General features: G+C 41.3%; 3 protein-coding genes across 9 annotated transcripts; all 3 read left to right on the top strand.

Annotated features, from left to right (window-relative positions):
* The first annotated feature begins 11 nt into the window (after positions 1 to 11).
* LOC116206141 (transcription initiation factor TFIID subunit 1) lies at positions 12 to 12,217 on the top strand. 3 transcript variants are annotated; one of them, XM_031538918.1, is made up of 22 exons: positions 12 to 202; positions 990 to 1,121; positions 1,366 to 1,472; positions 2,364 to 2,426; positions 2,568 to 2,613; positions 2,797 to 3,051; positions 3,427 to 3,542; positions 3,713 to 3,881; positions 3,966 to 4,959; positions 5,111 to 5,310; positions 5,391 to 5,628; positions 5,799 to 6,135; positions 6,248 to 6,463; positions 6,640 to 6,732; positions 6,920 to 7,126; positions 7,548 to 7,748; positions 8,084 to 8,561; positions 9,118 to 9,320; positions 9,422 to 9,502; positions 9,651 to 9,710; positions 10,140 to 11,249; positions 11,547 to 12,217. In XM_031538918.1, the coding sequence occupies exons 2-22, from the start codon at positions 1,076 to 1,078 to the stop codon at positions 11,898 to 11,900; spliced, it is 5,574 nt and encodes a 1,857-aa protein (XP_031394778.1). In that variant the 5' UTR covers positions 12 to 202; positions 990 to 1,075; the 3' UTR covers positions 11,901 to 12,217. The 3 variants fall into 3 exon arrangements, with proteins under 3 accessions (XP_031394778.1, XP_031394779.1, XP_031394777.1); XM_031538919.1 differs by having other exon boundaries at positions 975 to 1,121; positions 9,654 to 9,710; XM_031538917.1 differs by having other exon boundaries at positions 975 to 1,121.
* Positions 12,218 to 12,667: 450 nt separating this feature from the next.
* LOC116206142 (chloroplastic import inner membrane translocase subunit HP30-2-like) lies at positions 12,668 to 15,445 on the top strand. The gene is made up of 6 exons (XM_031538920.1): positions 12,668 to 13,158; positions 13,827 to 13,942; positions 14,181 to 14,307; positions 14,539 to 14,687; positions 14,784 to 14,846; positions 14,934 to 15,445. Exons 1-6 carry the CDS (start codon positions 12,844 to 12,846, stop codon positions 14,965 to 14,967), a joined length of 804 nt encoding a protein of 267 aa, XP_031394780.1. The 5' UTR covers positions 12,668 to 12,843; the 3' UTR covers positions 14,968 to 15,445.
* A 1,417-nt stretch (positions 15,446 to 16,862) lies between these two features.
* LOC116206062 (zinc finger-containing ubiquitin peptidase 1) lies at positions 16,863 to 21,066 on the top strand. Of its 5 annotated transcripts, none has more exons than XR_004156631.1 (6): positions 16,863 to 17,401; positions 17,506 to 17,602; positions 18,075 to 18,979; positions 19,094 to 19,189; positions 19,266 to 19,361; positions 19,458 to 19,741. XR_004156631.1 is itself a non-coding variant. In XM_031538802.1 (6 exons), exons 1-6 carry the CDS (start codon positions 17,343 to 17,345, stop codon positions 19,480 to 19,482), a joined length of 1,275 nt encoding a protein of 424 aa, XP_031394662.1. In that variant the 5' UTR covers positions 17,188 to 17,342; the 3' UTR covers positions 19,483 to 19,741. The 5 variants fall into 5 exon arrangements, 2 of the variants coding, with proteins under 2 accessions (XP_031394662.1, XP_031394661.1); XR_004156630.1 differs by having other exon boundaries at positions 17,184 to 17,401; positions 19,078 to 19,194; positions 19,477 to 19,741; XR_004156629.1 differs by having other exon boundaries at positions 17,186 to 17,401; positions 19,078 to 19,194; positions 19,458 to 19,774.
* Positions 21,067 to 23,596: the final 2,530 nt, after the last annotated feature.

The following is a 23,596-nucleotide window of genomic DNA, read 5'->3' as shown; positions in this document are numbered from 1 at the left end:
CTCTCTCCTGTGTCGTCGTCGTCGTCGTCTTTCTTTTTAAAAAGTTCCAGTCTTTGCTGTTCCTGTTGATGCTCGGAGCCTGCTGATTCGAAACCACCGTCTGGTTCGGTTCCCCATCTCTGGGCAGCTGCCTGCACCTGTGAAACGCTGTTTCTTCGGTCCCGGGAGCCCGTCCCGTTACTGCCCTGCTAAGGCGAACGAGGTAGCTATCCTTTTCCTAGGGATTTTGGGACTTGTCGAATTCTGACATGGAGGAATTATCTCTATTGTAATGGGGGCCGAGTGCTTTTACTCTAAATTGTCTTCCCCGAGCTCTTCTACTCACAATTCTCGGGTGTGGGGACTGCTCCATGTTCGAATGATTTTCCAAGGCGTTCTTTTTTGTTAATTTCAATCACTTATAGTTTGTTTTGATGGAGGGAGGGAGTTGGAGGAAAAGTGTTTTATTCATTTGGGGGAGATAGAGGGCAATGAAGTAGTATGGGAATGAGGGCATGTAGAAAAAAGATGAAGAAACTATCTTGCCACTTCAAAGGCGTTCTTTTTGGTTAACTTCAATCGCTTGTGTTTTGTTTTAATGGTGGGAGGGAGTTGGAGGGGAAGTGTTATCTTCATTTGGGGGAGATAGATGGTAACAGAGGGATGGATGAAGTAGTATGGGGACGAGGGCATGTAAAAAGAAGATAAAGAAACTATCTTGCCACTTCAAATTCATCTGGAAGTAACCGAAAGAATCGTTGTAGCTATCCAATGGTTTCCCTCTTCTCTTTTCGTGTTTTTTTCTTCCTTCTTGACAGAATGGTAGAATTTTGCCAACAGGATTTCTGGTTCGTTTGAGTTCATTGTGAACCTTCCAAGATGGTGTTTCAACCTTAATCTTGTTTTGTGGTGGGCTTTGTGGGGATTTAGCGAGATTTTCTCTTTATTGGTTTAGCAGCACTTACAAATGTTTCTTTACACCGATTTTGATATAGGGTTTTCCATATCAGTAAAAGGAAGTTTCATTGCTGGTGGCACCAAGCGGTTGCAGCTCATATACAAAAGGGGGATCCCGGTGTAGGCTAAACTGGTAGACATGGGTTATGACTCGGGTGGAGCTTCTCAGGATAGCAGGGATGATGGTATGGCCTTTATTCGAATCAAAACACATGTTGATTGCGCAGATGATATTGTAATTATATGCCCTGTCTTTCTTGTCCTGAGTAAATGCTTCTATTAGTTTCAAAAAATGGTGTTGCTGATTAATCTTTCATTAAAAATAAAATGGCAGCTGACTATTTACACTCTGCTGAATAAAATTTTGACTGCCCTTTAAGGAGTTTCCTTGAATGAGTTTTGAGGTGATGTGTTATTGTTGACTTGCAGATGACGAAGAGGAATATGAAGAGGGTGGGAGTGGTAACCGCTTTTTGGGTTTTATGTTCGGAAATGTTGACAATTCTGGGGACCTCGATGCAGATTATCTTGATGAGGTAGCAATCCCTTTTACCCATCATCGCTACCTTCTCCCTAGAAGCTTGAAATGATGATAGGAAAAACAGGACTCTCTTTATGATGACCTCGACAACTTCGGGTTTCTAGAAGTTCCTCCCTTTCAATTGGGCGGGAGATGAGGAAGAACCAGGATCTTAAACATTATCTAGTTGGATTGAGGCTAAGAAGAAATGGATGAAATTTTTAATATTCTGATTTGATGGAATGCGTCAAAAGTAGCAACCTTTCTCGAGCTTCCACATTTTTATATATGGTAATAGATGCATTCTGAGAATTGAAACTTTGAGAGAATTATGGGATTCTTTGCGTCTCTTTTGGGGTACTGATGCTGGTTTGTTATTTATTGAATGATGTATAGTGTCACATTTATGGTAACTTTTTTTTTTTTTTTAATATCCTGATTCGATGGATGAAATTTTTAATATTCTGATTTGATGGAATGCATCAAAAGTAGCAACCTTTCTCCAGCTTTCACAGTTTTACATGTGGTAATAGATGCATTCTGAGAATTGAACTTTGAGAGAATTATGAGATTTTCTTTGCGTCTCTTTTGGGAAAATAATACTGGTTTGTTAATTTCTTGAATAATGCATAGTGTCACATTTATGGTAACTTTTTTTTTTTAATATTCTGATTTGATGAATGAAATTTTTAATATTCTGATTTGATGGAATGCATCAAAAGGAGCAACCTTTCTCCAGCTTTCATGGTTTTGTATGTGGTAATAGACGCATTCTGAGAATTGAACTTTGAGAGAATTATGGGATTTTCTTTGCGTCTCTCTTGGGATACTAATGCTGGTCTGTTATTTTCTTGAATAATGTATAGTGTCACATTTATGGTAAAAAAAATTTTTCCCCAATATGCAGGAAGCGAAAGAGCATCTGGCTGCATTGGCCGATAAGCTGGGTTCATCTTTGACCGACATAGATGTACATACTTCATGGACTTGTAGTTTATTTGACTATATATATATATATATATATAGATATATACACATGTGCATGTATATTTCAAGTAGGTTGGTTTTCATTACAGATTCTTTTCTGAATATGTGATGTCTCTCCTTTCAGTTGTCCATAAAATCGCCTCGAACTCAAGCTGATGCTTCTGAACAAGGTACCTTTTCTAAATAAAATAATAATAATAAGTAAAGGCAATTAGTTGTCTATCCTATTTCTGTTCTTAAGTTGGTGAACTTGGTGTTAGTGATGGTTGTGTGCTGACAGAGCAGTTCCAATAATCATATGTGGGGCTTCAGCTTTAGTTCTGTCTTCTTATTTTTGGTATATCTGCCTCCAGATTATGATGAGAAGGCCGAAGATGCTGTTGACTATGAAGACATTGATGAACAATATGAGGGGCCTGAGGTTCAAGCTGCTACTGAGGAGGAAAATTTGTTTCCAGAAAAGGAATATCTTTCTGCTCAGATCCCTTTTACGAATATGAGCAGCTCGAATAATGTGTTTGATGACGAAAATTATGATGAGGATGAGGAACCTGAAAAGGAGCAGGAGATGGTGGATAAAAGTTTGGAAAGTCAAATTGCTTTATCAGGTTTGACATGGAATCATTTACTTTTTCACGTTTCTGGAGACTAGTGCCAGTTATTTTCATTTCACTAGTCGATGGTATTTGTTCAGCTATGTGGCTCCTGTTTGTAAGATATCCTAATTACAACTTGATTATTACATATATTCACTCAGATGAACTAGTTATTCAGTTTCCTGAGAAATAATATGCAGATTATCAGTTGTTAATGCTCATTTAAACTCTACTATACATGCTCACGGTGGAGAGTTTGATTTGATTATATTGCTCGTAAGAGAAAACTTATTTGTCATTGTTTTTCTTTGTTGATATTTTTTTTTCCTGCATGTAACTCTGTCAGCATTTGATTTTGTTGTTGATTCATGATTGCTCTTTCCTCAGAAGTGCAGGCTTCAGGTCAAGAAGCAGCCCCCAAAGTTGAAGTACCTTCTGACCACGAGCTTCATGTTGGCACACCAGATGAGGAAAATTTTGATCTTGATTTAAAAGATGATGAGGTCAGTCTCCAATATTTGGATCAGCAGTCTAAGAGATTGCGATTATATATATGTGTGTGCGTGTGTGTTACTTTCATTTTTATTGGTCCCATAATGTTCCAAGTACATGCTTTTCTTTTTTAAATGTATTTTCGGATTAATTATGTCCTGTATCATTGCCCGTGTCTCAGGAGATGGAAGAGGCTCCCAAAGAACCATCAGAGAATATCAGTCCGGCCCCACTGCCTGTTCTGTGTATAGAAAATGGAATGGTCATATTAAGGTTCTCAGAAATCTTTGGCATTCAGGAATCTTCGAAAAGGAGATACAAGAGGGATCATATGTTCTTGATGCACAAAGGTATTGGCTAGGAAAAGGATCTCCTTGTTTATTATGTCAATGTCTCGTGTTACGCTGAGTCGTCAATTTCTCACCTTCTTTCAGAAAAAGTAAAGTCCATCGATGCTTCTGATCTTGTCGAAGAGGATGAGGAGGCTTTTTTGAGAGGCTTCAGTCAAGAGTTTTCATCCATGAAACAGGAGCATCAAGTTCATGATGATGTCATGAAGACTATGTACGACGAAATGGTGTCAGAAAAATTCGGTCTGAAGGCAAATGTGGAAATGTTGGACAGTTTTCTGAGTGGAGCACGAATGAAAGAGGACTTAACAATTGACCTTTCGACAGTGTGGGAGGTGCCACAAAGTCCAAACTTTTATCCACTCGATCAGCAAGATTGGGAAAACAGCATTCTCTGGGATGCAGATTCTCCGGGCAGTGATAATTCTGCAGAGGTTCATGACATTTATGGACTTAACATGGGGGTCAAGGAAGTCAAGAGTGATGGATATTCCATTTGGAGCTCTCCCATGTCCAAAAATATGGTGAGACAAACTGACTCTGAAGACACAAATCTCGTGGTTCCTGCAAAGATGAGCCATCCTCAACTCTTGAGGTTAGAATCTTGCGAAGAAGCAGAAGATTCTAGTCATCCATATGGCATGGAGAACACTGTTACGGCACAATTTAGCAAGTTTTCTTTACAGAATCAGCAAATGATGGAAGGATCTTGGTTAAATGACATAATTTGGGAGCCGAACAGACCCATTACAAGACAGAAGCTTATACTTGATCTTGAAGATAGGCAGATGCTCTTTGAGGTTGTAGATGAGAAGAACGAGAGTGAGCTTTGGTTACATGCAGGGGCTATGCTCGTGAGCTGTTCTTCAGAATCCCATGGCCATGATTCTCTCGAGCTACCCAATCATGGAAATGAGACATATTCAAGATTTGATATTGCCAACGATATTTTCTATTCAAACAGGAAAACTTCTCAACAATTGAATACGAACTCTGAGAAGCGTACATCTTACGGCGTTGAAGTTTATCATTCTGCACCTGCTCTTAAGTTGGAGACGACGAAACCAAAGTTGAGCAAGTGAGTAGTATGTCCATTAGATTTAGTATTTCCTTTCCTGGAGGACGGCTTTAGTATCCATGTTTATTTGTTTATGCGGAATCATGCTTGCTGTTTTAATGTTTCTTGGTCGTTGCTAATTCATGCTCATATTAATTTTGATCTCATACAGTAAAGATATAGCCAATTTTCATCGGCCTAAAGCTCTATGGTATCCCCATGACAATGAAGTTTTTAAGGAGCGTGGAAAGCTGCCAACCCAAGGCCCTATGAAAATTATAGTGAAGAGTTTGGGAGGCAAAGGAAGTAAACTTCATGTTGACAGTAAGGAAACAATCTCTTCGATCAAGGCAAAAGCTTCAAAGAAGCTAGGTAAACATTGTTTAACTTTCTGCAATATATCTAACACTACTCTTCATATTCCAAGCTTCATGCCGTGCCTTGTCTTGTAGATTTCAAGCCATCTGAGCCGGTGAAGATATTCTATCGAGGAAAGGAACTTGAGGATGACAAGTCTCTCTCTGCCCAAAATGTACAGCCAAATTCCCTATTACATGTAGTGCGTACAAAAATCCATTTGTTACCCAGAGCACAGAAGATCCCTAGTGAGAATAAATCATTGCGACCTCCTGGGGCTTTTAAGAAGAAATCAGAGCTCTCTGTGAAAGATGGTCATGTCTTTCTAATGGAGTAAGTGACTTGAAAGTGGTGTTTTAACAATTCTATTCCTTTGTTCCTTCCTTGTGCTAGAACGTTCAAATTGATAGTTGACATCATTGTTGGATGCTTTTTCATATCCTGCTTGATGGTTGCTGCTCCAGATGAATCCATTAACAAGCTTCAATGACATGGAACTGCAGGTATTGTGAGGAAAGGCCCTTACTGTTGAGCAACGTCGGGATGGGTGCAAGATTTTGCACATACTATCAGAAGACAGCCCCAAGTGATCAAACTGGCAATTTATTGTCCAGCGAAAACAGAAGTTTAGGGTCTCTTTTAGCACTTGACCCTGCTGATAAATCCCCCTTTCTCGGAGAGATAAAACCTGGTTCCACTCAATCTTCCCTTGAAACCAACATGTTCAGATCACCAGTGTTCCCTCATAAGGTGTCCTCGACAGATTATCTTTTGGTTCGTTCAGCAAAAGGAAAGCTTTCAATAAGGCGCATTGACAAGATTAATGTTGTCGGCCAGCAGGTTTGCTCTTGGCTCTGGTCTTTCTAGATGTATCTTTCTGCTGAAGTTTGATTTAATAATGGTTGATTGTTTCCTCCTTTCCTTTTTCCTTTCTCCCCAAAAAATATTCCAGGAGCCTCTGATGGAAGTTATGTCCCCTGGGAGTAAGGAACTTCAGTATTATCTCCTAAACAGGGTTGTGGTGCATATGTTCCGCGAGTTCCGTGCCCTGAAAAAGCGCAACTTGACTCCATGTATTCTTGCGGATGAGTTAGTTTCTCATTTCCCACATCTCTCTGAAGCCTTTCATCGGAATAGGCTGAAAAAGAATGGATTTGCAGATCTTAAGGTACTCTTCCATTTGTGTTGATGTAGATCAGTGCATTGTTGCTTTTGTTTGGATCAATAGTTTGCCTGCAGAGAAATGTGATTTACCTTCAAGTTTGCTTTTCTTTTGCTTTCCTGGTGGCCTATACGATCATCTGCCAGCCAAAGCATTTTCTTATGCATATATGCGTGTGACAGAGGGGACCTACTGGACAATGGATCTGGAAGTTGAGACCAAATGTCAACATCCCATCGGAAGAAGCATTGAGAAAACACGTGCCACCGGAGAAAGTAAGTGTCCTTACGCATTATGTGCCAAAGTTCATCCTTTGAACAATACATGCACTGAAGAGTTATTTCATCATTTGTTTTGCCAATACTGGTTCAATTTTGGAGCATTCAAGTTAAGTTTAGACAGTGAAGTCCTTTGTATCTATTCTAATGGTTTATTTCTCTGTTGGTTCTCTTTTGTCTATAGGTTTGTGCTTATGAAAGTATGCAAGCAGGTCTTTACAGACTGAAGCATTTAGGAATCACAAGACTGATGAATCCCACAGTCATCGCATCAGCGATGAGTCAGCTTCCAAATGAGGCAATAGCTTTAGCTGCTGCGTCACACATTGAAAGGGAACTGCAGATCACTCCCTGGAGCTTAAGTAGCAATTTTGTCGCCTGCACGAACCAGGTGACTTTTTGTTTTACAAGATTGGTATGCTAGTTCTGAAAATCCGGGAGAACTTTCATTGTTCTCAAGTTCTCTTTTCTTTCCTTTAAGTAATGAGGAAAAAGAAATGAAAGAAGGTGGTGGACATCTGAGGAGAGGGGGGGGGGGGGGGGGGGGGGGGGGGGTTATGGAGTCTCTTATGAAGTGCAATACCAGGCATTTCTTCCACATATTCTCCAAAATTCCAGATGTGATAATTGCATATTGTCTGTTTGATGATTAGTTAAGCATTGGTCGTGTTTTGCATCATTGTGCATCTGTATGTTGGAAGAGTAGTTATTCCTGGAATAATTTGGTTAGCATTCAAAATAACTGGAGGTCTTGCTTATAACATATAATTATCATTGATTTTATTTTTATGCTGGCCCTTTTCCCTTCTTAGGTAAAAGAAAATCTTGAGCGCTTGGAAATTTCCGGTGTCGGCGATCCTTCAGGTCGGGGCCTCGGCTTTAGCTATGTTCGTAGTACCCCAAAGGCACCAGTTTCGAATGCAATGACAAAGAAAAAGGCTGCAGCTAAGGGCACCACAGTTACTGGAACAGATGCTGATCTACGTAGACTGAGCATGGAAGCTGCACGGGAGGTATTGCTGTAATTTCTTTGGCCCTTGCCCGAGAATGGTTCTCATGTTTGAAATGCTTTATAACACCTTAGGAAAATGGTATGGGGAATTGTTGGTTTAGAAAATGCTGGTTTGCATCAATAAGAATTCCAAGATACTTGAAGACATGTCATGGGTTTGGACATTCTAAGGTTCAAGTTCAAAATTTAAATCATGCATAGTTTGGGGCATAGGAAATTTAACCTTATTTACACGTATTCTCTTATAGTAGCTGATCTTTGGTTCCTTTTGCAATTCTTTTTCTGAATTTTTTGGATAATTGTCTGTCATACTTTTGTCCTCAAAACGCTTAACAGGTCTTACTAAAGTTCAATGTTCCCGATGAAGTAATCGCAAAACAGACAAGGTGGCATCGAATTGCAATGATACGTGAATTTTCCAGTGAACAAGCAGCCTCTGGGGTCAAGGTGGACCCAACGACCATCGGCAAATATGCACGAGGTCAAAGAATGTCATTTGTTCAGCTCCAGCAGCAGACAAGGGAAAAATGCCAGGACATTTGGGACAGACAATTTCAGTCTCTCACAGCCATTGATGAAGGTGCCAGTGACTCTGAGTCAAATAGTGATTTGGACTCTTTTGCTGGCGATCTGGAGAACTTGCTTGATGCAGAGGAATGTGAAGGAGATGAAGTGATTAATGAACCCAAGCATGACCGATCCGACAGTGTGAAGGGACTTAAGATGAGGAGATATCCATCCCAAACTGAGGTTCAGGAGAAGGATGAGGACGAGGCTGCTGAAGCAGCTGAGCTATGCAGGATGCTGATGGACGGTAATCTCCAATTTCTTGAATTCTTACTTTTGTTGTTTAGAGTAAGGTTGCCAGCCGGGTCCATGAAACACGCCTCTGAATGGACCTTTTTGTGTAAAAATGGATGCACAAATGAAGCCACAGGATCAGCCAGTTCTTGCTACTCCGTGATGTCTTAGTGAACTAGATGTTACTAGCACTAGATCTGTGCCATTTGTCCTTAAATTTGGCACCACTATACTTATGGTTTTCAAATGATCTTTATACTTTATTGTGTATCCAGTTGGATATTTAGACCATGGCAAATATGGTACTTGCAATATATGTAGCTTTTAGAATCTCTCTCTCTCTCTCTCTCTCGGGTCACATCTGATTAGTGTGATACTGATCTTGAACAAGTTTCAAACAAATTTGGTATTTTTAGATGATAATTTGCTGAGGGAGGTTAGTAAATTCGTTGTGGTTAGCTTTAGTATGAATTCTGGTTTATCTTGAAGCATGGACTGTATCTTTCACATGATGAGCTTGTGATCTCATCATTTTTATCATTGGCTGATTTTCCCTATATGCCTTTTAGATGAGAAGACGGGGTTGACAAAGAAGAAGAAGGCTGGACTGGCACGGAAGGAAGTTGGGGCTGTGGGCCCACTTTTAGGCTTTGGTTCTGAGAATGTAGAGCGTATCAAGAAACCCAAGAAAATGGTCAAGCAAATTATTAGTTCGATCCAACCTGACAAAGCTTATAATGGGATGGAGAACATTTTAGGAGAGAAGAAAGATGTAAGTGTAATTCTTGATGATTAATTTGTTATTCATGGGTTGATAAAAATTAGGTTAAACTGAAGTTTTCGTGAAAATGGGGGGTTGGTTTTGTTTGGCAGGGGGAAGTTCTGGCCATCAAGGATGATCTTCTCCCAAAAGTGAAAGCAAAGAAAGTTAAGATATTGGGTGATGGAATGAAGGTAAGTCGATGAAGAATTATATAGAGTGAAGTTCTTAAACTACTCCATTTTTATAATGATGATAGAAGTAATTTTGCAATCAACGATATCCAGTTATTCTTGAGGTTTCATGTTGGCTCTGATCTTCATGTCCGTTTCTTTACTGCAGCAGATATTTAAGGAGAAGAAATCAGCTAGAGAGAGTTTTGTTTGCGGAGCCTGTGGTCAGGTACGTAGCCCTGCAAATTTTCTTGGCCTGAGGAATTGTAATGAGAACTTATCCAATAACTCTCGTCATTCAAAACGCTGGGCAAACTTTACCTGGTTCTAATAGACACAAAAATTTATATCGAGAACTGAACTTTTCACTCTCTCTCTCTCTCTCTCTCTCTCTCTCTATATATATATATATATACACGTACATACATACCAGGACTTCGTTCCAGTTTTCTTTTATTCTGATATTGCTAAGGAAATTTCTTGATTGGTAGCATCATGCCTGAATCAATGTAAACAAGAAACTCTTCTAACCGGAATGAAGTGCTGTATCACTTAAACAAGCTTTCTTCATTTCTCCTTAGAAACAAATTCATGTGGCGATCATGAACTCCTCCGCACTCGAATGAACTTTTCGTTTTCTTTCTTCTGTTCTTCACAGCTTGGACACATGAGGACAAACAAGAACTGCCCAAGGTATGGAGAAGATCCAGAAGCACAAGCTGACCGTGGAGATCCTGACAAGGTTTCTGCAAAGTCTAGTTCTCTTGATCCTTCCAGTCAACACCAACAGAAGCATGCCACCAAAAAGGTCGCACAGAAAAGTGTGGGAAAAACTGCTCTGGTGGAAGCACCAGAATGTGAAAAATCCCTCACAAAGGTGAAATCTCTGAAGCTTAAGTGTGGGTCAGTTGACAAGATATTGGACAACACCAACCCCGGACCCACTCGAAGCTCGGACCAAATGGTTTTGCCTGTGGCTGACAATAAGCCCAACACAAAGGTCAGCAAGATAGTTATTTCTAGCAAATCGAAACAAGGAGAAGTGCAAGTTGAATCTCAGAAGCCTAATATTGTGATACGACCACCTGATCGTGGTCAAGCTGAGACTCCGAAGGCCTCCATTGTGTTTCGGCCACCCATGGCAATAGTCCAGAGCAAACTTGAACCTCCTAAGCCCTCAATCGTGATAAAACCGCCTACAGACATAGAGAAGGAACAGACCCAAAAAAGAATAAAGATCAGAAGGCCAAAAGAGGTTGTTGACCTTGATCAGGTGAGTCAAGAAGGTAGTGTTGATTTTGATTATAGGAAGACAAAGAAAATAGTTGAGCTGTCAGGATTTGATAATTACGGGAGGAATGAAACTGGGATCTTCAGCGAGTCTTCGTCGAAAAGGAAGCCTCGGGAAGATCAGAGATGGTGGGAGGAGGAAGAAAAAAGGAGACATGCAGAGATGGTGAGAGAAGAGAGGACAAGGAGGCTTTACATGGAAGAAACGAGGATGCTAGAGGAGCAGGAGAGATTAGCGGAGATCGAAAGGTATGAGGTCTCGATAAGGAGGGAAAGAGAGGAAGAAGAGCGGCTGAAGGCAAAGAAGAAGAAGAAGAAGATGAAGAGGCCTGAAGTGGAGTATGTAGAGGAGGATTACAGAGGTAGCAGAAGAAACGACGGGAGGCCTGATAGAGACCGAACTGCGAGGAGGAAACCTGAGGTGGCAAAAGTTGCTGCAGACTTTGGCCCTCCAACAAAGCGCCGTAGAGGTGGAGAGGTACTTCTTTGCGCTTTCTTACCTGATTTTTGCAGTTTCTTTTTTATTGTACATGTATTGCATTTTGCTTTGCCTTTTGGAAGTCATTTAGCGTTATGGGGTTTGAATCCAGAAAGCCTCGACGACATTGTATTCCAGGTAGCTGCTTTGGCATTTTATTAGGATGGCAGCAATTGACTTATGCATAGATAATATATGGGGAACAGAGAGCTCTCGTAAATGTCTTCTGCTTTTAGCTAGAAGATGATCTTAAGAGCTTAAACCATAAGCAATAACTTTATCTCATCGCTTCCTCAGGTTGGTTTAGCAAACATATTGGAGCACATCGTCGAGGTCCTCAGAAGCAGGCAAGAGGTATCGTATCTCTTCCTCAAGCCCGTAACCAAGAAAGAGGCTCCCGACTATCTGGACATAGTCAAGAAGCCGATGGATCTCTCCACTATCCGAGAGAAAGTCAGGAGGTTGGAGTACAAGAGCCGAAACGAGTTTAGGCACGACGTGTGGCAAATTGCGTTCAATGCCCACTTGTACAATGACAGACGGAATCCTGGGATCCCTCCACTTGCAGATCAGCTGTTAGAGCTGTGTGACTACTTGTTGGACGAACATACTGATAGCTTGGATGAAGCTGAAGAGGCTATCGAGGATTAAGCATAGTTAGCGTAGTTAGCATTTTTGTAACTTGTAATTGTTTCTGCGGTTGCCCAACGTTTTTCTGCCCCGGGCTTCCTTTCTCGTGTACATATTTATCTTTTTGGTTCCAATGTATCTATAGGCGGTTTCCTTCTCTCTATATATGGGATCTTTGAGGGGGCCAATATATAGTGGAACTGTGTTTATTTGTGAGATGCCGTGAGTATCTAGTACAGTTAGATTTATATACAGATATTTCTCGCCCATTGGGACATTTGCAGCTTTCGGGACCTATGTAATCAAATCTTGCCCGTTGGAGAGGAAGGAGACGAAAAGAGGAATGTGCATTGCTAAGAGCTCGAATATTGTTGTACAAACGCACTTGTTATAATGTTTACATTGATGATCAATTGGTCATCGTCATGTCACGTGTCACTATTTAATGCAAGCCTTCAGATCGGTTATTTATGCGACTCATCATACCTTTTCACCTCGATCTTGTGGTCGGCGGTGACTCTTTCACCCCGATCTTGTGGTCGGCGGTGTCTGAGTAGAGGACGGTCGTCCCCGGGTGCTTACCGGATAACTGTTTCTAGTGAAAATACATTTTGGGAAACGGACTTTTTGGGGATAAATGGGCCTGACACTTCGTTAATGGGCTTTCATGGGCCGACATGAGCCCAACAACATCTCTTCTCTGTCCGACACGACAGTCAGAGGAGCTGAGCGAAGGATTACGAAAATGGGGAAAACTGCCCAAAAAGATTAAAAAAAAAAAAAATAGGAGTTACCTTTGTCCTTTGTTTATTGCCTATCCACTCTTCTTCTCCGGTCTCCCCTTAAACCTCCATAAAGTCTCCTCTGTCAGTCTCTATCGCCGACCCCCCGATCTCAACATCAAGCAAAAGTTGCTGTCTTTGCCCTCGGAAGCTTCTTCAGTCGCCAAGTCGTCGTCCGGAAGATGGAGAAAGGGAAGCATCAGGAGGGAGGAGGAGGAGGAGGAGGAGGGGCTGTGGTGGTGTCGAAACTAATGCCGCCGCAGAATCCAATTGAGCAGCTGCAGTCCCGTTACAAGGAGCTGGAGGGTGGGTTCAAGGCCTGGCTCTCGAAGCAGTCCCTCCCGGTGGAGGCCGCCGTAGTCACCGCCACCAGCGCCGCACAAGGCGCCGCCATCGGGGCATTCATGGGCACCCTCACCAACGACGTGTCCTCTCTCACCCCTCCCCCTCCGGCCAACCTCAACCCGCAGGCCATGGCTTCTCTCAAGCAAGCTCAGGTTTGGATCTTCAGCTCTAGGGAGTAACCCTTTACCGGAATTTTGCGTCTTCATGGCTGATGATTGTTTGATTCTGAGAATGTGAATCGATTTTCAACTGTTTCGTTGCTCGTAATATTGCTTTGCTGTGATTGAATAAAGACATATTGGATTTTGAATCGAGGGTGCAGTTTGACTTCTCTGTGAATGTTGCATCTGTAATTGGTCAACTGTAGTCTGAAACATCGATTAGTCTGTCTGTTGCAATTCCAACTGATGAACAAATTGTTAATGTGAGATATATATGCTTGGGTAACTTATCTTTTATCTCCATCAATTAGATCGCCATTTCGGGCTACAATTTGCATCAGAAAGAACATAAAATGTTGCGTGGCATTACGAGATTGTAAGCTAAATGAGGGATAGAATCAGCTTTAAATTCTTGGAAGTGTTATCTGTTTGGGTTACTGCAATCGGTTCAATGAATGAGCCGAACCAGTCAAGGGTTAAGAAGATATAGCCGTGCCTATGTGAGTTTAATTGTCGCGTTCTTGATGTAATAGACTGCGTAGCTTGTTCTTGAGATGGGTTTTGCCCAAGTGTTTGCACCCTCTTGATGTCTTTATTGACTTAAGGTTCTGATTTACCATTCAACGAAAGGGTAAGAAGGGATGACCTCTTTGCTACAGGCTTTATCGGGAGGACCGCTGATACAAGCTCGCAACTTCGCTGTAATGACCGGAGTGAATGCCGGCATTTCCTGTGTTATGAAACGGTTGAGAGGAAAGGAGGATGTGCAGTCCAGGTGGATATTTTTTTACCTCTCTTCAGTCTTCTCCATGTCTTGTATCTCACTGTGGTTTTCCAGGATCTACTGTCGATCCTTTACACGACATAATTGTTATGGTTCATTTGGCAGTTATTACAAATATGTTGCTTAATGGCTTTGAAGCTTTTGGATTCGAGCTCTGTAGTTACTTGGCAATGTAAAATAGGTATCAGAAACTTCCGAACTTGAGTTGATAATCACCTTCTTACTGCAGCATGGTGGCGGCTTTTGGTTCTGGAGCCATGTTTACATTGGTGAGTGGGATGGGCGGCCCAAATCAAGCGGCAAACGCAGTCACATCAGGTCTCTTTTTCGCACTTGTTCAGGGTGGATTATTTAAGGTGAGATTCTCTTATAGCATTGTGACATATTTGCTGATTAAAGAAAAACAAGTATGTTTTGCTTAGATGGAACAGCTCAAATGCCATAATATCTGTTTCTATGCTTCGGAAATTATTAAATTTGCCTTGTCTAAGAACTGTATTTCTATTTCTTTGGAGAGCTTGATTGGATGTCCAACTCGGATGATGTTTCCATTATGGAGCAATAAGCAATAACTCTTGCTTGTGCAGTTGGGACAAAAATTCTCTAAACCACCAGAGGAAGATATATACTATGCCAGAACACGAAACATGTTGACGAGCCTCGGCCTTCAGAATTACGAGAAGAACTTCAAGAAGGGCCTGTTGACGGATGGAACCTTACCTTTGCTCACCGATAGGCAAGTTCAATATTAGTCCCCTCAAATTCATAGTTTGTCTTCTCCTCTATAGAAATGTTCTTTTGTTACTCATTCACTTTGAACATGGTGTTGCAGTGCTCTAAGAGATGTCAAGATCCCTCCTGGACCGAGGCTTCTCATCCTCGACCACATTCAGAGGTCTGGCCTCTCTCTATTCTGAGTGTCTTTTGCTCCTTAGGTGTACTAAAAATTATCTGACTGAGGTTCGGTTCTGTGCGATTTCAGGGATCCAGAGCTAAAATCAGCGAAGAAGAAATAATGGGTGCTTCTGTTGATGATATGCATCTACTGTTGAAGTTATTGGTATAGCATGAGAGCATTGCAGTTTTGTCAGATTGAACCTCTTCGTAGTTTTCTTGTGCCAATGTGCGCTGGTGGTCTGACTGCTTCTGATGCATGGCATTATCTGCATTCGCTCGCGAGATTGATTTAACGGCATGAGTCTTGCAGCATGTGTCACGAATGAAAGGTATAGACCTGACAATTACGCCTCGCTCAAGAAGAAAAGAAACATACTAGGAAAAAGCACATAAAACCAGGAGGGTGAATAGAATATTCTAGTCGTGATCCTTCCAAGTTATTTTACCTCTTCATGACTCACAATGCGTTTAGGTAGTCACTGCATTAACCGGTTCGATATTGGAATACTCGTAAATATGTTTGGTCAGTTATCAGTGATCCTCAGGATCTATCGTGAGAGGCTAGAAATGTTCATTTATGCAGTTTTTGTTAATATATGTCGAAAGCTGTAGCAGTGCCTGAATGGAATTAAAGCAGAACGGTGGCATTCCTAGTGATGTTTCCAATTCATCGGGTTTGCCGTGAAGTCTTTTTGCATACATCCGAGAAATTAGGACCCTGAGAAGAAGATACGCAGCATCAAATTTCTCAGGCTGAACATCTACTCGTTGCAATTTCGACAAATTTTACTCGATCTTAACATCCCTCTATAGGAGAAAGAAGAAGAAGAGAAATCTAAATCGTATGGTACAGGGAAGCAAATCCCTTATGGATCATCAGCTGATGAGGGGGGCTGCCCGGACGAGGAGCTTCTGGGCCTGGGAGAGCTGTTCCGACAATGAGAGTATGCGAGCATGGTAAACACGGGCCTGATCGACGGCCTCTGCCTCGAGCTCACCTAGTTGAGAGCAGAGCCGCTCCTCGGCCTCCTCAGCCACCCTGAGCCGGTTGATAATCCTCCTGTGACTCTCCGGTCAGCTCCATCTCACTCCTCACTCTACTGCTCGCCTCCCCTCATCTCCCTCTCTCCCTCACCTCTCTCCCTCTCTCAGCTCCTCTCCTCTTCCGACGGCTGGCCTCCGTCTGCAGGCCTGCTGCTGTCCGGGGCGGTCGATGTTCCTGGGTATCGGCTTCCTAGGACGGAATCGATGGGGCCATCCGGTTTGCTTGCTTAGGGACGGATGCCTGGAACCTTTTTATTTTGTTGATAGAGGCTTGAACTGCTTTAGAGAGTGGGCTACTAGAAAGCGGCTCTTTCTCTTATGGAGGCTTGGAGGGTGTCCAGGTTCAATGCATCTATTGGTCCTTAGGCTGAAAACCAAATCATTGGATTTTAACAGATCGAACGTTGTTTTGTTGTCCACAACGTTTACGTTGTCCTTTTTTTTTTTTTTTTTTGTGTGTGTGTGAGAGACGGGAGGCCCCATTTACGTTGTCTTTTATCACGTGTGGAGAACCAATCTCCACCCAATGTCCGAAATGGCGGCCAGATTCATCCGAAGATGAAGAAATCAGCTTTTTGGCATAAGGTTAAGGTCTGGGGCGACCATGGGCCTTTTGTTCTTTCTTGGCATTTATGAAATCCCGTCTTCGGTCCCCCTTTTAGATTTCAAATTTGTCTCCCTGGACCAATGAGATATTCGTGTGGTTCGTACATCAGCGCAAACATCGACTAGGCCCCGCGATCGCTCTATGCCACAACAACATGATGGAAGGAGTCCATGGCCACAAACGGAACAAGAAACTTAACACTTCTTTTTTAATATAAGGGAATGAGAAGAAAACCCGACGAATTATTTCCGTAAGGTTCATCTGTTTCGGTCTCTACAGTCTAGCCTTCTAACTCATTATCACTGAAGCCATCGAGACCGAGGAAGCTGAGTAAATAAAGAGTCTTTAAATGATGATGCAAGGGCCTGCCAACTTAGAGAGGGAGAGAGAGAGAGAGAGAGAGAGAGAGAGCTTGCGGTTGCCCGCTTCCGGTCATTCTTTGCTATATTTTTTCTTAAATCAAACAGCCTCGCTGCCGAAAGAGCATTTCGGTTTTGCGCCGTGCTTTCGCTTTGTATCAGTTCATTACCGATCCTGAGGATGCGTATCGTAGTCCTTGGTTCCTTAATCATGAACTTCATGAGAGAGCACGAGGCACTAATGGGCTCGTAAGAAGCCCATATTAATGATGGACCTGAAGGCGATATTTTATACGTATTGGGCTTTTTGTAGGCCCATTACAAGGAGTAGCCTGAAAAGTCCGCGGAAGCCGAAACCTCGGACCAGATCATTGGAGGGAACTGGAGCGGAGGAGTGATGTCCAGAGATCGAAGAACAAGGGTCTGATTCTGATCTTGATCTTCGTTTCTCTCCGTCTTCTCCGAGCGACAGAGCTGACGGGTCATGGATTTCACCAGCTGCCCGTTCTGCGACTTGATGGTCCTGTCCTCAGAGCTCGAAAGGTAGAAACTTTCCCTTTCTCCGCGTCAATGTTTACTGCATTGCGAGCTATTCGGGTGGTCGGAGGCTCTTGTGATAGTATTTCGTGGCGTGGGTTTGTTTGCAGACATGCTAATGGTCACTTCGAGGATGAGGAGGTAGCGAGGGACATGGAGTTTGCCCGACAGATTGCGTTGGCTCCTGCGAGCCCACCAAAAACATTGGTAGTCACTTTTTTTCTCAGTCCCATGAATGAGACGTACTGTTCACTTTCATGGTTTTTCTGTTTTGTTTCTAGTTGGCATTGGATTCTGGTGAAGTGCAACATTTGTCTAAACTTTGTGAAGAATATTGAGAAAGTGTAACTCTGGAAAGAGTGCTCTGTTGAATGACTTTTAGATTGGTTTCGCGATAATGTTTAGCCGTTCAACTTCACATCATGCCGGTAGTAGTTCAGTTGAGGACGTCTCTTTTCCTTCGTATTCAGAGGAATGAAAACTGTCATTGAAGGCTGAAGCGTGACCTCAACGCAATGCAATTTGAGTCCTTATTTTTTATCATTTTCTAAGGAAAAGCTTTTGCCTTCACATCAGAGAGAGTGTTAGATGAAGTATAGGAAACTAGAACAGCGCAACACAGAGAAAGTAGATATTGCGTTTTGCAGAACTTTTATTCTATTATATTTTTGTCCCACAGGTATTCGAGGATGATCTGAAAATAGAAATATCCTCAGACTTGGGTCCGAACAAATCTGTTGAAAAAGACACATCGAGTTGCAATTACGAGGCAAAGAAGATTGATGATGGAGATGTTATATCCTGTTTAATTAGCCTACAGATGAGGGGCAGCTTCCACAAGATTCAAGGCGGTCTGCTGGCTCTACTAAACAATTGTTTAGAATTTGAAACGGGGGACTCAACATGTATACTTTGTGGTCATGTTGATCATTTTCAGAGCATTGTGTCTGAGGATGTGGGGTGGGGCTGCGGGTGGCGTAACATCCAAATGCTCAGCTCTCACTTGGTCTCTGAAAGACGTGAAGCCAGAGAGGTATTGTTTGGCGGGTCAGGATTCGTTCCTGATATTTTGTCAATTCAGAGGTGGTTGGAGATTGCTTGGGAAAGGGGCTTTGACAGAGTTGGAGCGGAGCACTTCAATCATAAGATTTATGGCTCACGGAGTTGGATTGGGACCACTGAATGTGCTGCTCTGTTTTGCTCATTTGGGCTTCGAGCGAAGATCATGGATTTTGGCCCAGAGGAACTCGAACCGCTTTTTCTATCCATTCCAGGTTCCAAGCTCGGGCTACAGGATGGAAGAGAAAATATCAAGGAGAAGAGGAGTTTATATCAAATTTATGGACCAATGGATAGATATCTAAACTCTAGGAAGAGTAACGGTGCTGAAGCAAGTCCTTGTATGGAAAGCTCTCGGCATTCTTCTGATGAAACAGTATGTAGCACAAGTTGCGAGAAATTATCAGGAAATTTTGTGACCACAAGCAAGGGTCAACAGGTTCTTGTTGACTGGGTGTGGAATTATTTTTCTGGTGAAACGCCAATCGAATTCGAAAGGCGCAAAGTTACATTAAGCAATAAGTCGTAAGTATCTGCCCTAAAAGTAGAATTGGTATTGCTGTTGTCTCTGGAAATGCATGAACTCGTTTCTGACAGCTAACACTAGAACAACTTACGGGCAGGCCCTTGTACTTTCAGCATGATGGGCATTCGAGAATGATCATTGGGATTCAAGTCAAACATCAAGGCGATGGGAAGCGGCAGTGCAGCCTCCTCGTTTTGGACCCCGGTCATGTGAGGTTTTCACCTTTTTCCCCCTTCATTCTCCTATTATTATTGCTTTTTATCTGAGGCCTTCCTTGCTTTGTAGAGAACGGACGCTCTCGAGAAGTCATTGAGAAGAAATTCCGGATGGCAGAGGCTTATAAAACGAGGCGTTCATACACTGAAGAAGCCACAATACCAGGTTAGTTGGTTTCCTCTCCATTAATTATTTGGAACTTTGTCCTCTTGCCTCGATGATGCTACAATAAGTAGGCTTGATATTGGGTATTTGTTTCAGTTGTGTTATGTTGATCCGGGGATAGCCACTGGGGAGGAGTTTGAGCAGCTGAAAACGATAGATAGCGTCTACGTCAAATTCTAGACAACAGGAGTCATGCCGTGCAATATTTGGGCTTTCGAGCAACTGTATGGTTGAGGTAGATATATACCTATGTAAAGGTAAAATTATCTTTGTTGTCTAGAGCTGTAAATGCGTTCGGTATAGATATATTCTGCAGATAGTAAATCTTCGTTCATGCTGTTGTTGCTGATATCTAATCAAATTATTTTGCTTGAAATTCATGTGGAGTGCTGTCATCTTGATTTTCGTTTCAACTTGATTCCCCGAATGCGACCTTGAAAGGTCCATAAAAGGACTGAGATGTAACTGTTTGACTCCCTTGTTCCGCCCATGAAAGCTCCACAAATTAAATGCCAACTCCAAGCTCAAGCTGCATGTTGTGTTGGCTTGAGGGGAAGACAAACCATGGAAAAGGTTTTCGACCGTATACCCGGTTGGTTCGGTCAAACTCGAGCTTGCAAAACTTGGTACTGTGCATTACAATGGTAAACCTGGGTTTGTTTGTGGTGATGGAGGAATGGCTCTGGTTCTTTTTTATGCATCTCGGGTCTAGTTGCATTTCCCATGTTTTATACCGAATTTTTCTTTCGGATATGCAGGCAGGAATTAACTGACAAGTGACAACCAACTAATATATTGTTTTATACTTTAGTCGTATTTGTTTTGCATGCTTCTCACTCACCATACATGTTCACATTATTGAATACACATCCTTAATATATCATATTTATATCATGTTTATTTAGTTCTTTTGTAAAATCTCATAACTACTTGCAGTGCAAAGTTTCATGTCGGAAAGTATCTCATGATTATGATCAAGTCGATGTCTGAACGAAAATTATTGTATGAAAACACTTCGTCATCTTGAGATAATTGTAATGTATGAACGCATTATTGGGCGGTGGAAATGTGCCAGTGCATGGGGAGGCCAGGGCTCGAAGGTACAAGGACCGGCTTGTCATTTCGAGGGGACTATGGCCCTGAATAAATGCTTGGGCTCATTGCCAATTTAAAGCACGTGTTGTCAATGATATGTACAATCATACGGTTATTATTAACTGACAAGTGACAACCAACTAATATATTGTTTTATTCTTTAGTGGTATTTGTTTTGCAGGCTTCTCACTCACAATACATGTTCACATTATTGAATACACATCATTAATATATCATATTTATGTCATGTTTATTTATTTCTTTTGTAAAATCTCATAACTACTTGCAGTGCAAAGTTTCGTGTCGGAAAGTATCTCATGATTATGATCAAGTCGATGTCTGAACGAAAATTATTGTATGAAAACACTTCGTCATCTTATGATAATTGTAATGTATGAATGCATTATCGGGCGGTGGAAATGTGCCAGTGCATGGGGAGGCCAGGGCGCGAAGGTACAAGGACCGGCTTGTCATTTCAAGGGGACTATGGCCCTGAATAAATGCTTGGGCTCATTGCCAATTTAAAGCACGTGATGTAAATGATATGTACAATCATACGGTTATTATTAACTGACAAGTGACAACCAACTAATATATTGTTTTATTCTTTAGTGGTATTTGTTTTGCAGGCTTCTCACTCACGATACATGTTCACATTATTGAATACACATCCTTAATATATCATATTTATGTCATGTTTATTTATTTCTTTTGTAAAATCTCATAACTACTTGCAGTGCAAAGTTTCATGTCGGAAAGTATCTCATGATTATGATCAAGTCGATGTCTGAACGAAAATTATTGTATGAAAACACTTCGTCATCTTGAGATAATTGTAATGTATGAACGCATTATCGGGCGATGGAAATGTGCCAGTGCATGGGGAGGCCAGGGCTGGAAGGTACAAGGATCGGCTTGTCATTTCGAGGGGACTATGGCCCTGAATAAATGTTTGGGCTCATTGCCAATTTAAAGCACGTGCTGTAAATGATATGTACAATCATACGGTTATTATTAACTGACAAGTGACAACCAACTAATATATTGTTTTATTCTTTAGTGGTATTTGTTTTGCAGGCTTCTCACTCACGATACATATTCACATTATTGAATACACATCCTTAATATATCATATTTATGTCATGTTTATTTATTTCTTTTGTAAAATCTCATAACTACTTGCAGTGCAAAGTTTCATGTCGGAAAGTATCTCATAATTATGATCAAGTCGATGTCTGAACGAAAATTATTGTATAAAAACACTTCGTCATCTTGAGATAATTGTAATGTATGAACGCATTATCGGGCGGTGGAAATGTGCCAGTGCATGGGGAGGCCAGGGCGCGAAGGTACAAGGATCGGCTTGTCATTTCGAGGGGACTATGGCCCAGAATAAATGCTTGGGTTCATTGCCAATTTAAAGCACGTACTGTAAATGATATGTACAATCATACGATTATTATTAATGATGGCGACTGAATACTTTATGATGCATCTCCTTCCAGTATGCCTTTACCGATAGCAGATGTATCGTATACTATCGATAAAACGTTCGGGAAACCGGTACATACCAATACATCCTATTCTACATAGAAAGATTGATTCTGTCCGAAGTGAAATGAAGTTCTTGCTTCGATCTGTTTTAGGGTGTTTCGGCTGCAACTCGAGCATTCGTTGCACCTGTGCCGACCTGAGATGGTGGTTGGAAGAATTGAATGGTATTTTTTTACTATATAACAATGAAGATATGTTTCCTTAACATCACATCGTATTCGTATGCCTTGGGTAACGTTATAACGATCAGAACCAGACTGAGAGAGGCACGAAAAGCCGAGGTAACATTAAAAGAGATATGTCCTTATCTGCAGCTGCTGCAGCCCATCCATAAGTTGTTACTTGCTAATGCTATCCTATCTCCTCTCTCTTTAAAATGTTCGGTCCCGAACGTCTGTCGTACATGCTGTCATTTGTCAAACTTTCGTCGATTAATATCAAATATCGTAACTAGAACAGCAAGATTGTCTTATCTGCTTCAACTACTGGTACGTTTAGATTCAGAATTAAAATAACTTTGATTTTGATTTTGATTTTAATTTTTATTTTGATCGTGGAAAATGATAAATGAGATGTGATTATAAATTTGACTTGAAAAACGTGTGTTTTTGTTGTGTAGTGTGTTGAGTTAAAGTTAAAGTTAAAATTTTTGATTCGAGAAATGTATATTTTTATTGTGTAGTATATTGAATTAAAGTTAAAGTTAAAATTTTTTATTCTTGAATCCAAACGGACCGAACTTTCGGCCTGAAGTTACGAACATTTGTTGAGTAGAAGCATACACGTGATGGTGCCGATTGTTCGTTACTGTTACCTATCAGACGGGATATTAGATTAATGGAGAAAGGGTTTTACAGTATATACTTGCAAACCCAAACTATATGATACGAGCTATGTTAATGTATCAATTGATCCCGAATTAATACCTCGAACTCGAGAGAGAACGGGCTTGTCAAGCGAAGAACAGCAGCAATGTTATGTTACTTATTTTGCTGGCCTAGCTACATCCCAACTAACAAAATCAAACTTTCCTGTACCATTATACATTGCAAGATTCTATCTTAAATTCTATCTTAAATTGATTTTCGTGGCACTATAACACATTGTGCTGTTGAATCAATCTATCCTCGAAGAAAAAGATATGAGCCTGTATGGCACTTGAAAATCGGCCCTTCGAATCTGAGTTTTGAAGTATTGAATTGGATAACACAGTATATATTCTTAGCTTACATTGATAATGTAATTAAGCGCATTAGATTATGCATATGGTCTCTTTCATATCTCAAAGACATTTGACAAGAAATACAATGTCTATATCTCTCCGTATATCTCAAGACGAGTGGCCCTATCCTATATTATTCAACCTTTTAGACTGTCAATAACATGGGTTGTAATTATCGCGGCACCTTACTTGCTAAACTGTCGATGTTATGAATAGGCAATTTTGTAATTTTAAATGCCTCTAGTCTCAGTAGCTGGTCACGTCTTTATGTTTATTTAGAAATCGAGGTAGGACCCCATGTGGACATCTCATAAAATTCCTAGGTGAACAATTAATGTCCATCGCGTTAGTTTACTTTAGTCGT

This window comes from Punica granatum, chromosome 4 (genome assembly GCF_007655135.1).
Source record: "Punica granatum isolate Tunisia-2019 chromosome 4, ASM765513v2, whole genome shotgun sequence".
Taxonomy (NCBI): Eukaryota; Viridiplantae; Streptophyta; class Magnoliopsida; order Myrtales; family Lythraceae; genus Punica; species Punica granatum.
This window is presented reverse-complemented; position numbering and strand designations above follow the sequence as displayed.